The sequence below is a fragment of the Lepidothrix coronata genome, unplaced genomic scaffold (assembly GCF_001604755.1).
Source record: "Lepidothrix coronata isolate B3197 unplaced genomic scaffold, Lepidothrix_coronata-1.0 Scaffold20, whole genome shotgun sequence".
Classification (NCBI taxonomy): domain Eukaryota; kingdom Metazoa; phylum Chordata; class Aves; order Passeriformes; family Pipridae; genus Lepidothrix; species Lepidothrix coronata.
The window spans coordinates 2514624-2530182 of NW_016690200.1; the positions used below are offsets into that span (position 1 = coordinate 2514624).

The window sequence follows — 15559 nt, forward strand, 5'->3', positions numbered from 1 at the left end:
CCTGGTAGATAATTTAGATCCTTTCCCCTTAGATCGTGCTGTATCCTTTGTGCATAGCAAACAGGGTAAATACCGGGCTTTTACAGGGGAAGCGAGACCCTCCGAGGACATATCATGGTTTTCTTGACACATGGCTATGCTCAAAAGTCAATGAAACACCTGTCCCAGGACCACGCTGCTTGTCCTCATGCAAAGACTCCAGAGATCCTTTATCCTCTTTCCCTCTGAGCACCTCATTTCAGCTCTGCTGTTGATATTTATTTCTTTGGGCTGCATTAGGGACTGGCAACCCAAATGATGGATCACAGCTCTTGTACATAATGTGCAAACATGGGATGAAACTGCAGAACTTGCCGTAAAGGGATTATTATCTAGAAAATAAGTTCACCCTGGGGGAAATAAAAAAGTTCACAAAATAAAGCTGTTCTCAGTTTGGCTGCACTGAGTTAGATCAGAAGAAGCTTATGTACAGGACAAGTTATTTTGGGTGTTAACTGGGAAGTTGGCAGCAAGGAAGATTATCTACCTGTCATCTTATTAAAATAGGCATGAGAAGAACTATGTTTTCCAATGGCTGCTTCTGTGATAGTGGCTGGTTTTCAGTCTTTAGGTATTACTTTTGCATATGGATGAATAGCATATTATGAATTAATAGTTCCAATGTCTATAAGGTGGGATGAGGCCATGGGCTGCCCTTGCCACTCATCTTCCACTTCGCATAGGATGCAACCCTTTGGCTGTAATGGTTTCATATGAATCAAGTGGTTTCACCACACCTAAAGGTGCCCGTTAGTGCTCAGTGTGAACAGCTTGTCATCTGCTTCATCAGGAGTGACAGAGAGACAAGCAGGACTGTGGCTCTCCTCTCTCACCAGGACTTGTCCTCAGCTCCAGGCAGGAGCTGATCCACCAGGTCTATGAGGCTGTGCAGGAAAGTCTGTCAGCAGAGGTTGGAAACCCCGTTCCCTGACTCATTTAAAACTCATCCACACGAAAGAGCTGCCAGCAGGGAAGAGCCCCAGGCTGGTGGGGGGAGGAGCAGCTGGGCCACTTCATTTGCAGCATTATTTATTTATTATTTATTCCCCACACAGCCCTTACCCATCACTGGGTACAGCCAGCTTGCTGCATGTGCAGAAAGGATGTAGGAGCAACATGGGCTTCCCAGGTAAAAGTGGAGGAGATAGCTACAGGATCCCAGTTGGAAGCAAGGTTTTAACAGCTCTGGCATGTTCTTGATCTAAAAATGCTGGCCTAAAGCAGGTTCCCATGTTCAACCACCTGCACAAACAACTGAGTCAAGGTTTATCAAGACACACTTCTCCTGAGTGCTGAAAGGGTTGCAAATCTGTAAGGTTTAAGACATCTGTGGCCAGAGAATCCCCTAGAATAAAAATAATAAATAATACTGGAAACTGTGTTACCTGTGTTCAGCCTCAGATACAGAGCTCAGAGGATGCTCTGACCAACCATATCAAAGCTCCTACACTCTCCACTCTTGCCTTGTAAGTAGTGGGGATAATTCTTGGAGGCTGGTATACTTTTAAACTGGAAAATGGTCTAATTTCTGGCCATGAAAGGGAATGGAAAGAGTTACAAGGGTGAAAGAGTCAAACATAGTGAAAAGTCTGCATTGGGAATGCACTCCTCCTCCTGCCTCGACATTAGAAGGCAGGGAGGGTGCAAGATGTTCTGCTTCCCTTTGTATTTGAAAAGATTTAGATCTGTATTATTTTTAAGAAAGAAAACAATACGTGACCCAAACCAGTACAGCCTTCATTCTGGTGAGGAAGCTGGTCTGTCCAGGAAAGGACTTTCTTATCTCAGGATATAACTGAAATCAGGCCTCCGAGGCTGTCCGCACTCAGAGCGGTGATTTAGGCGTCTGCCGGGTAATACCCTGCTTGGCTTAAAATGTGGTGTTGGAATTAGATTTAATTCTGACTACACAGCTCAAGCACCAAGTGTTTTGAGGTTAAGACGTGGCATTCCCAGCTTTAAAGTTCGCCTGAGAGTTATTGCTTGATGTTGTAAATGGACTTAAGGACCGTAGGAGACGGTTTTTCATTTCAGCCCTGATACAGTAAGCCACTTAAACACTTGCTTATGTCACACTGAAATAAAAGGGATTTATGGGCACAGCTTTGTGCTTTGCTGAATCAGAGCATTTTTGCTGAGCACTGTTTAGGGGAAGCATGAGAAATAAACTGTGCAAATGTCCCTGGGTGATGCCGGAGCCTGAGCAAGGCTGGAAAGAGCTGTGCAGAGGAAGTGAGGAGCTCCTTGGGCAGGCCAGGAATTCTTTTGTCAGCTCTCAAGACAAAACAGGGAAGTCACCAGGTCACTAAGCCTGCAGCTCGCCTTAATTTTTATCCCATCGCTCCCTGTTGGCGTCCACACAATGGCTGGGTCGCTCCGTTTGTGGTCTGCTTCCGCCGGGGTGACACCACGGCTGACACCGTCCCACCTCCTTTGTCGAGGAGGACCCTTGCTTTCTAATTACTGAAGCTGTTTTTGCCTCTCCTGGCAAATGGGTATTTACAGAAATGACTGCATCACTTGATGCGACCCCTCTCAAACGCACATCCCTGTTCGGATCCCCCATGCGACAGGTGACGTCAAGCTTCTCCTCAAGGAGGGCAGCACTCCCTTCCTGTAGGATAGGAGAGGTTTTTAAGAGCTGTATCTGTAACCATGGTTTCAGCTATTTCATCTCCGTTCCCTAATCCATTGGTGAGGACATTAATTTTTCAAGGAGTGGGATAAAGAGGCTTGCAGGGAAAACCAAAGGCCTCGCACGCGATGCATTCCTCTGGTCCTATCAAACGTGTGAGAGATGCTGCATCATTGTCACCGTATGGTTTCTGGCCTTTCAGTCCTGCTATGAACTGTGTATGTATTTCACAGAGCCTCAAAGCACTTCCACAACAGGGAAACTCATGCTGCATTGGAAGATGAAGTCTGGTTATACATCAGCCATCGGCTACTTCTCTTAGCATTGACATTATCCACATCTACAACATCTTTCCTGTGTCATCCTTCTCAGCTGCAAAGCTCCATTTGCCACCAATATCTCTTGAAAGATAATGCACAAAAGAATGCTCCCGTTTCTTTGAATATGAAGCATCTTTGTTCTCTTACAGAAGTACTGCTTGAAGGTGGCAGATGCCTTAGAATATTGCTGGGACACCCTTTCCAGGGGGAAAAAACAACTGGCTTACAGCAAATCTCTCCCGCTCAAGAGCACCAAATAGCCTTTCCCATAAGAAATAATAGCATGAACAAACCTGAATGCAGAAGTGTTGTCCAATGGTATCCTATGTATTGTAGTCAGAAACATTGGTACTTCTTCACATCCCATCCCTGAAAGCGTTCAAGGCCTGGTTGGATGGGGCTCTGAGCAAGCAGATCTAGTGGGTGACATCCCTACCTGTGGCAGGGGGGTTGGAAGTAGATGGTCTTTAAGGTCCCTCCCAAGCTGTGATTGATTCTATGATTCTATGATTTTGTATTGGCTTATTTCAGAAAGCTCAGCCCATGTCCTGTACTATGTCACTGACCTCAACAAACAGGACAAGCTATATAGCCCTCTGCTCCCTATGCCAGGAGTCTTGGGCCAAATTAAAATCACTTTTTTCCCTCTTGATAAAATAATAACAACCCAGACTTTCCACCATTGGTTTAGAAAAGACTCATGGAAATAAACAGTAGAAATGAGGACCATATTCAGAAACTTCAGTTTTTCCTGACTGTCTCCCATTCTCAGAGGTTTGAGCCACTGAGGCTCAGGTGGAAGCCAGCCTGCCTGAACATGGCCCATTTTGGTGAAGGGGAAGAGCAGGGGAAGTGAGTGTGTGTGAGGGCTTTGGACCTGGACTGGAGGATGGCATGAGCAGTGCTGCAAACCACGGTGACATGCTCACCAGCACAGGGTGGGGGGCAAGCCCCATGCCAGACAGAGAGCCAAATCTGTACCAGCAGTCATCTTGCTCCTCTTCATCAGGGATTGTTCCCACTGAGTCACAACTGAAGGACTGGATTTAGTCACAGGAGAAGTGGTGGAGTCACCATCCCTGGAAGTGCTCAAAAACCAAGTAGACATGGCACTTTGTGATATGGTTTAGTGGCCATGGTGGTATTCAGTCGATGGTTGGACTTGATGGTCTTGGAGGTCTTTACCCACCTTGATGATTCTATGATTCTATGACTACAAAAATGAGCAAGTCCTAAGGGTAGAGCCCAGCCAATGCTGCTCCCCACTGAGCACAGAGTCAGCTGTGGCCATGTCCCCTCTCCCAGGTGCCCACCAAGGGTCAGCCTTGTGACTCAGCTCTTCACACACCATCCCACAGCCATCCTCATCCCAATCACTGTCACTAATATTTATTAGGTGTTGATGCAGACCAGCAACTGGGGAGGATGCTTTGCAAACACACAGCATAGAAAAAAAGACAGCCAATTCCTCCAGGGTCTTGAAGTATGAGTGTGGGACAGGAGATGGCAGATGGATGCAGACATATGAAGAGGCAGTGCTGGTCAGTGCAACAGGCAGCTGCTTGCCAGAGTGGCCCCAATTCAGCAAAGTGAAGTGCTACCACATGCAAAAAGCTGTGCAGACATCAAAACCACAGCACTTTTCCTCCCTCCCTCTCCTCTACAAGCACAGAATAAGAAGGTAGTAAGAAGTGGTCAAGTGGGAGCAGGATGTTTAATCTAATAGTTTACTGTAATCAGCAGGCTGTCATCTCTCCCTATCGCCTTTCAGCGGGTCTGTCCAAACAGTGGGCAGAGTGACACAGATTTTTGTAGATTCGGCACAGTAATTGCCTCCCATACAGGCAGTGAGCATTTAGGAAAGGTTCGCCCTCCAATTATAATTTCTGATTTGAGTCAAGGAAGAACACGCCGTATTCCTCTTTATTCCTGCAGTCACCGGCTAATGAAACGTGCCACAGATATTTATAGAACTGCCATTGTAAATAGAATTTGCATTTGGTGCCTTTGAGTTATTTAATGTGACAGCACATTCACCAGGAGGGTTTTTTCGCTTCGAAAGGGAAAGGTTCCCTTTGGAGCCGTTTCCTCCCGTCGCCTTTGCTGTTTGTGTTGGGTGGAGCAGTTCTGTGGACAGTTGTGATAATTTAGTGACGAAGTGATGGGCACGCGGGGATTAGCTGAGCATGGTGAAGGTTTTTGGGCCATGTCACAGACAGTTTATACGATTCTCTGAGACAATGTTTGAGTTACAGTGAAGATGAATAGAGAGGAGACCAGTCGCCAGAGAAGTTCATGGCACAAAGCAAAACAGCCGCCAGCCTGCCTTCCCTAGGAAACCCGTTGTGTAAATATTTGGGTAGGAGCCTCCAAAGGAGATTTAAAGTCTTGCGATAAAGGTAACTAAAACGTCCTTTCCTTGAGAAAAACAACTATGATTCAAAAGATCCCATGAGTAACCACAAGGCAGATTTCCTTTCTGTAGCATCTCTACACTCTAGTGAACAAACATGTATGTCAGGACTTGTTGTCACTGATGGATCTTAAAATGTTTTGCAAAGGTCAGGATCAGTTTTCCCATCCTCAAGGTGTCAAAGCCAAGGAGCAGAGAAAGAACGCATGCCCTGTGTATGATCAGCCCTCCTGCACAAAAATCCAGCACCTCAGCTGCACCAACACGTTGCTTCAGATTTTCACATGCCTTACAAGCAGTATTTGTGTTTGGGTATTGAAGATATATTATCTGTAGTCTTTACACATTCATGTATAGAAATGACAGAGCTTTTTAAAAGTACTTGTGCTCAGTTCTTCAAGCACTCTGGGGTCATGCTGCATGTGCAAGCACTAAAAGAAGTGGCAGATTTTCAGAAAAAAAATGTGACTTACTAGGCTGTTTTAGAAAAAAAAATGTGTTCTGTATTTTGGTGCATAATTTCCATCTGAGTTTGTGTTAAGTCTGGCCCATGAGATGCATGTGGCCCATATTCACACCCAACGTGTGGAGCTCCCTGCCATATGGATGAACTGTTATCACACAGGAGTGTGTAACACACTCCCACCTCTTCAAATGTCTTGGGAAGCATTGGAAATCTGAGGGATTGATGTGGATACAGCATCGTGGCAGAGCTGTAGCCGAGTACGCAGCAGGTATAACCATGGAGCTCACCTAAGAATTGTGTCACCTCACTTGAAATGTCTGAAGGTTCTCTGTACTTAGAGCATCAAGAACATATTGACTGTTAGGTTGAACTAGACATTTGCATAATTTCTTTCTGGAGTTAGGAAGGGGGGCTCTTGCCCCCCAGAAGGAAAGTGGAGGACTGTATTGGTACAGGAAATCTCACTCATCAAACTCACAGTGAAACCCAGGACTTGATCAGGAATGAACTTCCCTGCTTCCCTGCCACATCAAGTATCCATCTCTTCCGTCAACAACTCTGCTCAACCATTGCTTCTTGTCCCTTTGCTGGGAGTTTGCTTTTCCAAGGTGAAGGGAAAGCCATGCCTCTGTGCCTCATGTCTCTCAGTTCTCCCCTTCCTTCTCTGGGTAAGAGTCATGGAAAAGAACTTCAATTCACTCCTGTAGTCTTCCCACATCCAGACTCTGGTGCTGCTCAGCTCATCTTGGTGACCTCCTACTCCCATCTAGAGGGCTTTGGTGTTGATTTTCCTTCTCTAATTGCACAGAGAAGCAGAAGGGTTTCCCTGAGTTGTTGCTCAAGAGCTGGCCACAGCCTCGTCCATGGCAGTGCAGCAAATAGCACAGAGCAGCCAATTTGCACAGCGTCAGAAGCAGCATCTTTCACCCAGACAGACTGTGCTAAATCAGTTCCTCCTCACTGTGCTTTGAAATGTTCCTGTTTTTTGCTCTGACAAACTAGCAGAGTTTGTATTGATCTGGCGATGCAAAAAAGCACATGATGTGGGCTTCAGACACCTGGTGGCATAATAAAGCAGAAAGGAGGGAGAGCAGGACCATCATATTTTAGCTTATATTAAATAGGAAGCCTGTCTCTGCCTTCTTTTCTTTCCTCTTGGAAAGCACCATTTGTTTCCAAGGGAAATGAAAAGCCCCATGGCTGAGCATCCTGTCTGCAGAAGGAAATGCTGCAGCAGATCTCCGGCCTGTGGTACTGCTGAGCTTCAAGGGATGTTCATGAAATGCCATGCAATTAGTGAACCATCATATGCTGCATTTCAGAGCTTTGCTTTATTCAGGTATTTATTCATGTTACCAGCTGTTTGCATTTGAGATTTCTTTAAGCAGTGAAAGCACTAAGGGGTTATGAAACTCTGGGTTGGAAAAGTGTGGAGAGCTAAAGAAGCTTCACACAGAAAGCAAGTGCTTTGCTGAAATGCTAAAGCACAAAGTCATACATCTCAGAAAATTTTCCCTCTTTCACCTTCTTTTATTCGTATTTTGACTTTGTTATAACTGATGGAGCGTAACACACGAAAGCTGGGACTGTGTTCCCATCCCTGCCATTGCCACGATAAACTCACTGCTCTATCTCTTGCCTTGAGTAAACTCATATTAAAACTGGAATATCAATGCATAATCCCCATCTTGAGGATGCAGTGGATATGTGACAGTAAAAGGACGAGGAAGATGCCAAAGCAGAGTTCAGGCACTCAGTTTTATCTGCTGGGGAAGCCCAGCAAAGGAAGCTTGCAGTTCTCTGCACCCAAGTGAACATGACCCGCACAACTCTTGTTCCAAGCAGGAGAAACCATTGCAAAGCCCTTCTGTGAGCCTCTGGCATAGCTTCACAACTGAGCTGAAAGCTGTTTAATAGCAAAAAAACTCACTCACCAAGAAGTACACCTTAGGAGAAGCCATATTTTCCATAACATTGCTTACTAGAGGAAACTCTCCTAAGACAATTTACTGCCACGGCGGTAACTGGCTGACATTTATGAGAAGTCTTGTTTTACAAGGCTTTCGTTTGGCTGCAGTGCCAGGGCTCCAGTTATGCTGATGGAAAAAAGAGAAGGAAAGCAATGGTTTTTAGCGGTGCAGGATATTGAGAGGTGTGCTGATGTGAATAACAAAAGGGGGAAAAAAGGGCATGCATTGCATGGGATTGTGCATTCCAGGATTGTAAATTTGGGGTGAGTTGAAGGGAAAAGCTCATTTTGACTGGTTTTCTCATAATAAACTCTGTATCTTGCATGGTCCACTTGAGGTTTAATAGAGTTGTAGGAACACTTGAATTTCTGCTTTGTGGAAGAGGCTGGGGCCAGGGTAAGACTCGCTCCGGTCTGGTCCCAGGAAAGTGGGAGGTGGACATGAGACAGACCTAGCAAGAGGGAGGACAGGAGCACACAGAAGAGCCTCATGGGCTCCTATACCGAGCAGGGTGAGGGTGATGCTGCTGGAAATGGCCAAGGCTGCAGATCCCATGGCAATGGCCATGCACTGCCCGGGCTCTTGAACAGGCAAAGTCGATGGTGGAGCATCCACCACTGCCTCTTGGACACCAGCACATCCAGCCCCATCAAGCCACAGGAGCGGGTGATTTTTAACCTGCAGAGCTGAAGCAGAAAGCTGAGCTGTCCTCAGTTAACCCCACAAACCCACGTCTCCCTGCTCTCTGGAAGGTGGCTTTGCATCAGGCTCAGCTCAGCTGGCACTGGTGGGAAGAGATGATGGATCAAGGCAGGAATGCCCAGGACACTGGGGCACTCGTGACCCCAGCAGCCTGCAGGCCCCCAGCCAGGCTCCCGTGGACCCTCCACTCCCTTCTGGTGATGCTTTCAGACTCTTTGTAGCAAGTAATATCATTAAACTGATCTGAGGATCCATGCAAAGCACAGGAAGGTGCCTTGGCTGGAGGGTGGTGGGTCCCTGGGGGACTCAACTGAGCTGTGGGGCTGCGCTGGGGCTGTGCTGCTGTGGGTCCAGGTGTGTGTGAGTGTCGTGGGGTGAGCCCACACCGAGGGGGGCTACCTGTGCTGCCTAAGTCATGCTGAGGAAGGGATTTACAATAGCCAAAGAGGCTTAAAGCAGTCCATATCCCATTAACAGATAGTGGGATTGTGCTTGTTCCTGTGCCTGAGGGGCTTTGTTGAACTAAGCCAGGTTCCATAACTCTGCAAAGCAAAGTTGCTCCCTGCTTACAGTGCTCTGTGCAAGAGGAGAGCTGGGAAAGGGCTTGGTGCACTGCAGAGGAGTTCCCTCAGATCACAGCTCATGTATTTCTTAGGACTCCAATCACTGGATCTCAGAAATTTCATATAAGTCTTGTATAAATAACAGTTTTATTGATATTATTTTGTTGACAGTGGTAATAAACTTTTCTGGTATGGAAGCACCTTTGGACCAGTACGATGATATCACAAGTGGCTCCTGTGGTACATCTTAAATAGGACACCCCAAGTAGGACAAGCCCACTCTGGGATTCAGGACCAAAAACGCAGCTGGTGCCATTCCAGGAAGCACCATCAGCACTTCCTAGGGAGGACCTTGCTTGTTCCACACTACCTGTGGCATGGCTGGATCACTGCTGTTGAGGAGTTTGGGGAAACTTGTCTGGGTGTCTCCTCCACCAGCCAAGCCATCTGCAGAGCTGGAGGCTGCAGGATGAAATGCCGGGCCCCCTGCAAACCGTCCCCTGGCCCCACTGTACACATTGGAACAACCTCCTCCCGGCAGCTGCATCCGGGCAGGCGCCAGACGCTGCTCCATGACAGCTACCAGGGTGGCTTTTCTTCTTCTCCTTCCAGCCTTTTCTTTCCCCTGGTGCCAAAAGAAGGGAGATTAATTAAAAAAATAAAAAATAAAAGGACAAAAGAAACCCCAACGAACAACAACAAACCAAAAGCACTGCAGCGAGTGAAAGCCCCCAGCTTGTGCCGGGGAAGCAGCCGAGTGCCAAGCTGGAATGCCGAGTGCCCTGACACACGTGCCTCTTCTCTCTTGCAGATGACGGAGGGTCGCAGATGCCAAGTGCACCTCCTTGACGACAGGAAGCTGGAGCTCCTCGTTCAGGTAGTAACTGCACGTTTCGCCATGTGATAGTTTGCTACAGCTGCGGGTTTTCGCCAGGGTGGGGAGAGAAAAGGGTTTTCGGCTGGTTTTCTCAGCAGCTTCACACTGTGATTGCCTGCAGAGCTCAGGGAAGCTCCATTAGTGCTGTCTGGGAAGGACCTGCAGAGGCATATCTGTGGGAAGGACTAATTCAGGACGTTTTGCTTTATTCTGTGCCAAAACTGTCCCAGTCCCTGCCAGTGAGACAGAAAAGCAGCTCTGGTCATTTTTTACACTGTTACTATATCACTTTGCAATTTTTTTGAGGCATTGCTTAGCTTTGAGAAGTTTATTGCATCGGGCAGGCATTGCTTGTGGGGTGTAAATCATATGTCAAACACAAATATGCATTAAAAGAAGTCGGTGCTCCATTTGCCTTATCTTTTAGTTTTGAAAAAAAAAAAGGAAAATCAGAAACAATGAGAGTCTAGTGGTCATGGGTATGTAAGGATGGGCTGATGGAAGCTGTAGCATCCTGTACTTTCCTGACAACTTTAACTCCTGTCTCAGAGATCCGCAATGGGTTAATAACAAGAATTAGAAGAATGTCTTTCCTTTTACAAAGGCTTCGGGCCAGCCACAGGCAGCCCAAGCAGCAGGAAATGAAACTTCCCACAGCACCCAAATACCCCAGCTGCAGTTGATAAGCTGGAAGGGGGGGCAGGATCCTACCCAGCCCTGGCAAATCTGAATGAGGATGGCTGATGGTGACTTGAATAGACGGAAGCACATTCAGCCTCGCTTTCTGGAAAGTTGCTTAAAAATACCATTGCAAAAATGCTAATGGGTAATGGTTTTTAAGTACATAGTCATCAAGGAGGTGAAATCCCTCAGCTCCCTGTGACATTCAGTGTTTTCAGAGAGTGTCTGGATAACCATGAGCCAGGCCAGACCTGGAATAAGAGCAGCTAAATCAGGATGACTAATTAAAACAAAACGCTATGCCAATAATCTCTGCAAAGTGAGCACCCCTGCACTGGGCTGCACCGGGCTTGCTGAAGCTTTGCAGCTGGCTGGGGGGAAGTTCAGTCACCTTCATCACCAGGACACAGCACTTGGCTTCCCATTTCATTTAAATGCCTTTTCTAATTTTTCTTAGTTCAATTAAAAATGAATGGGCTATTGGAGAGTAGCTCTGCTAAAGCACTGCTCACTGTATTAATAATCACAGCTCAAGAGAGACTGCAGGAAATCTATGTGAGCTGCCCTGGCCAACCTGATTGTCTGGGGTTTTATCAAGGACACTAAGAAACCACAGGAAAATGACTTCCAAGGGGGCTGGTTTGGGAAGCTCTGTGTCCTCTTCCGAGTGAGCAGAAGTGATATCACATGATATGATGTTTTTTCGAGTGTTTGATCACACCTTCAATGGGAATTCCTTGTAATCAATACAGGAAGTGAATTGCTCTGTAAATCACACTAACTAGTTTGCAAGTGACCCATGGTTGAATTTTATTCGTACAACAAATCATTTTGCTGTTTTTAAGTAATATATAAATGGGGAAATCCAAGGAGGGGTGATGATGAAAAATTCATGCCCAGAAAAAGCAGTAACCTCTGTTGCATGCAGGTTGACCCAGATCTCTAAGTAGCACCATGCCCCCATATGTACAGGATTGTCCACTGAGGTATCTCAGATGCTTTTTTGGCTTAATGAGGGTTTTCAATGCTCCTAGGTAGCTTTTACTCAGGGCAAAATCACTTTTAGGTGGAGCAGATGAAGAGAAAGTGGGTGTTTGGACTCAAGTGTGTCTCTAGTATCAATACTCTTGGCAGACGTGGGCACGCTGCTTTGGTTTGCCTGCCTTAAAAGGTAAAGCCATCAGCATTGGGATGGTCCCAGTGCTGGTCCACTGGGGTAGGAACAGGCTGATGTCAACCAGATGAGCTGCTCTTTGCCCCAGGGGATCCTCAATCGACTGGGCTCCCTCCAGGAGCAACATGCACTTTGCTAGGGGAAATCTCACCAGCTAACCTGGATTGTTTGTAAGTCATCATGAGATTTCAGATAAAAGTTGCTTTGTGATTTCTGAGCATCATATTTTTATTGCTATTACTTTATCTTGTAGCTGAACTGAACAAGAAGCTGTAACTAAAACGTTCATCCAAGCCTGAGCTTCTGGCTGTCACTTCAAAGCTGTATTTTTCTGTGGATGTCTTGCCATGGGATGGTTTGCTGTTTTTTTGCCATGAAAGAGGTTCCTCCATAGCTTTGTTGGGTCTTAACATCTAGACGTGCACTGGCTTGAATTGCTCAGGAGTCAAGCTCTTAAATTCTTGTGTGACATTTCCTCCTTCCCACCACCTCAGCCTTTCTCAGAAGCTTTTCCATAGCTAATTTCACACTCCTATGGCAAGTTTAGGGGAGACCACTGGGAATCGGTAGAACTGATTTCTTTGCCACGGGTGAGATCTAAATAGCAGACTCACCTGGGCCTGGCTTTACACAGCCTTGCAGTGCTTATGTGTGTGCTCTGCTTAGAGAAGTGTTCAGGGATTCTGTTCCTGTGTTTTCATAGAATGGTTTGGGTTGGGAGGGATCTTAAAAACCATCTAGTTCCAACCCCACTGCCATGGGCAGGGACACCTTCCACTAGAATTGATTGTTCAGAGCTCCATCCAACCTGGCCTTGAATATGGGGCATCCACAACTTCTCCTGCCAACCTGTTCCCGTGCCTCACTACCCTCTGAATAAAGAACTTATTCCTAACATATAATCTCAATCTTTCCTTTTTTAGTTTAAAACCATTGTCCCATCGCTGTCTGCCCATGTAAAAAGTCATTCTCTTATTAAAAAGACCTCTTTAAGTACTGGAAGGCTGCAATGGGGTCTTCCCTGGAGCCTTCTCTTCTCCAGGCTGAACAACCTCAGCTCTCTCCACCTGTCTTTGTAGGAGAGATGCTCCAGCTCTCTGATCATCTTTGTGGTCCTTCCTTTTGATGTTGAAAAACCAGCAGAAGAACCTGGGTCTGATCGAAGGAGAGACCTGGGTACAGCTCCCTCGAACGGATGCAGGAGGGCTCCTGGAGCATCTTGAAACAGCTTCGGCCAGTGACTCTGGGGAGCTGAAATTTTTTCCTCTCCTGCCTCAAGTGCTGCTAGGCAAAACCAAATGCATCTGGGAACGATCAGGGTGTTTGCAAAAAGCAGTGTATTAAGCAAATGTCCTCCCTTTTTGTCTGTGAATTAGCCGTGATCAGACTCGGGGGGGTTATGAATATGTTGTCTGAAACGTATCAATTGGCGGGTAACGAGGACCATACCTCAGGCTGCAGGAGGGTGGAGACTGGTAATGGTGCTCCTGCAGCTGCTCACAGGACTCAGCAGTGGCTCAGTGAGACAGCTCTGCCAGGCCAGATTGAAACATTTTGACACCACAAATTCTCTCCCAAAAGTACAAAAACCCCTCTGAAAGGCCACACAGCAATTGCTAGTGGGACCCCACCCTGCTGGCATATATGTCTTATTTGCATTACTACACCTCAAAAGTGAGATTTTGGCTCTTAAGCAGTATTTATAACCCCTTCTGTGAATGCTGGCTTGCTTCAGTGTTGGCACATAACACAAGGGCTTGGTGTTACCACCATCAGGAAAGCAATTCTGGGTTTAGTCGATCAAAGGGTCTTGACTACAGTCTTTTCCTCCCAAGTTGAGCGGCTGCAGAGTGGTGCAGCAGCAGCAGCTAAGGAAAAGCAGAAACAGAGGCTTTGAGGATAAAAGAAAACCCTCCCCAATGTGTTTTGTCAGATAAATGCTGAAATTTAGAAGGGCTAATCATAAACGGAGACGGAGGAGGATCATATGGAAATCTCTTCCTGAGGGTCTGAAACTCAAAGTCTGTTTGACTTGGGATTAGGCAGAAGAGTTGCATTTGGTGTGTGTTTCATTTGATAAATGCCTGTTGATGATCTGGGTTTTGTGGCAAGTTTACACAGCTTTTTTTTTTGACAGTTTTTTCTTTCTGTGCAGGAGCAGAGTGTGGCTCCTTGGATCTTACAATCTGGGGTTTTTTTCCTCTTTCTGTTTGATGCATGTTTAGTTTCTAACACAGTTTTTTTTAAAAAAGTGTTTGGCTTTATCCAGCTAATCCTTTTCAGCGAGCGAGTCCCTTTTCTTCCTTCTGGAAAATGGATTTCCTCCATTCTGGACTCACAGCCTCCCTATCTGTTATATTATTTCCCAGAGATCGTATATCATTTGTCTGTTGCACATGAAAGGTTTGTGTTGCTTTATTTAAAGACTTTTGCGTAATTGGCAATTCGTTCCTTTTCATGTGGGTTTTATAAACATGGCTTTTTTTTCTGGGATGGCTGAATCAGGCAGCCTGCCTTGATCCCAGCTCCTGTGCCGGCTGCCGGTGCCTGTTATCTGACAGCAGCCCCAGCAACTGTCATCCAAAAGTGCTAAGCCTCCTAATTCTTTCTCTCTGGAGGAGTTATTGCAGAAATGGAGCTCATTCGAGTCTCGTAGCAGAGCCATCTGTGGGGTCTGAAGGCTCTGAAATTTGATGGTAGGAAATAACTGGGCAATTTGTTTCTAACCTCCTCCCCAAGAAGCACTGAGCCCAATTTGAAAGAGCCAGGGAGAGACGAGGAGGTCAGCACAACCCATAGGTATTTTGGTCATTAACTCACTATATGTCCATGTTGACAGTTCTTGAGTAACTCTTCTTGCAGCGTTTCTATCTCCCAGCTGTGATGCAAGTGCATCCAGAGACATGTTAACAGTGATACATGTAGACCCACAGCCAAAATTAACAGGATGCACAGAACATCCCTTTCTGACCTTTTTGCCTTTTGCAAAACCAACTGCTTTGAGAGGGTCAGGAGTCTTTCAGGAGCCCACGATTTGCTTCCAGTGTCCCTGCCGTGCTTCAGTATCTCATCCCCAGGAGCCGCCTCCAAGCCAGACTGGGAGACACTGGAGCTGTGAGCCAGCACTGGACTGGCGAAATGCCTCATGGGCTGCTGACTCACTGCCACATGGATGGCTGTCACCAGCGTGGCTGTCCCGGTGGAGAAGCTCAGTTCAGAGCACACCGATGTTCCTCGCTCCTCTGGGCTCAGCCTCACTGGCACTTGGCTGAGGCACACTGTCCTGCAGGAAGCAATGGCATCTTTTGAGACCAGTACTCCACTATTTATGGTTAGAAGGAGAAATAAAATGTTCCACTCTCCTCCCAAGAATCTGTTAGAGATTTTGTAATATTTTCAGTACTGCTTGTGATCAGAAAAGTGCAGTCAATGGGGTTTTACCTTTGTTTTCTTGCTGCCTCATTTCTGTATGCCAATCAGCAGGGTGATTACCTGGGCTGGCACAGTGGAGAAACTGCAAAGGCTCCTCTTTAGGTGGTACTGAGGATGGCACCTGCCTGCCATCAGGAGAAACTGTCTAACTTTGGATACAGGTTTTGCATGAGGACAACAGCAATATATCCCATCCTCAGAGTGGGATAAACAAGCCCCAAGGATAGCCTCAATCTCCCCTGGGAAACGGCAAAAATTGCAGAGTGGGGTCCAGCCCTGCTCCCCTG

At 46.5% G+C, this 15559-nt stretch overlaps 1 protein-coding gene across 1 annotated transcript in view; it reads left to right on the forward strand.

Moving 5' to 3' along the window:
• The window catches only part of FRMD4A (FERM domain containing 4A), a 180466-nt gene that overhangs the window by 40891 nt on the left and 124016 nt on the right, over positions 1–15559 (forward strand). Inside the window, exon 2 of the mRNA XM_017807716.1 lies at positions 9920–9985. Coding sequence (XP_017663205.1) covers positions 9920–9985 — 66 coding nt within the window. The remainder of the gene's footprint in view (positions 1–9919; positions 9986–15559) is intronic.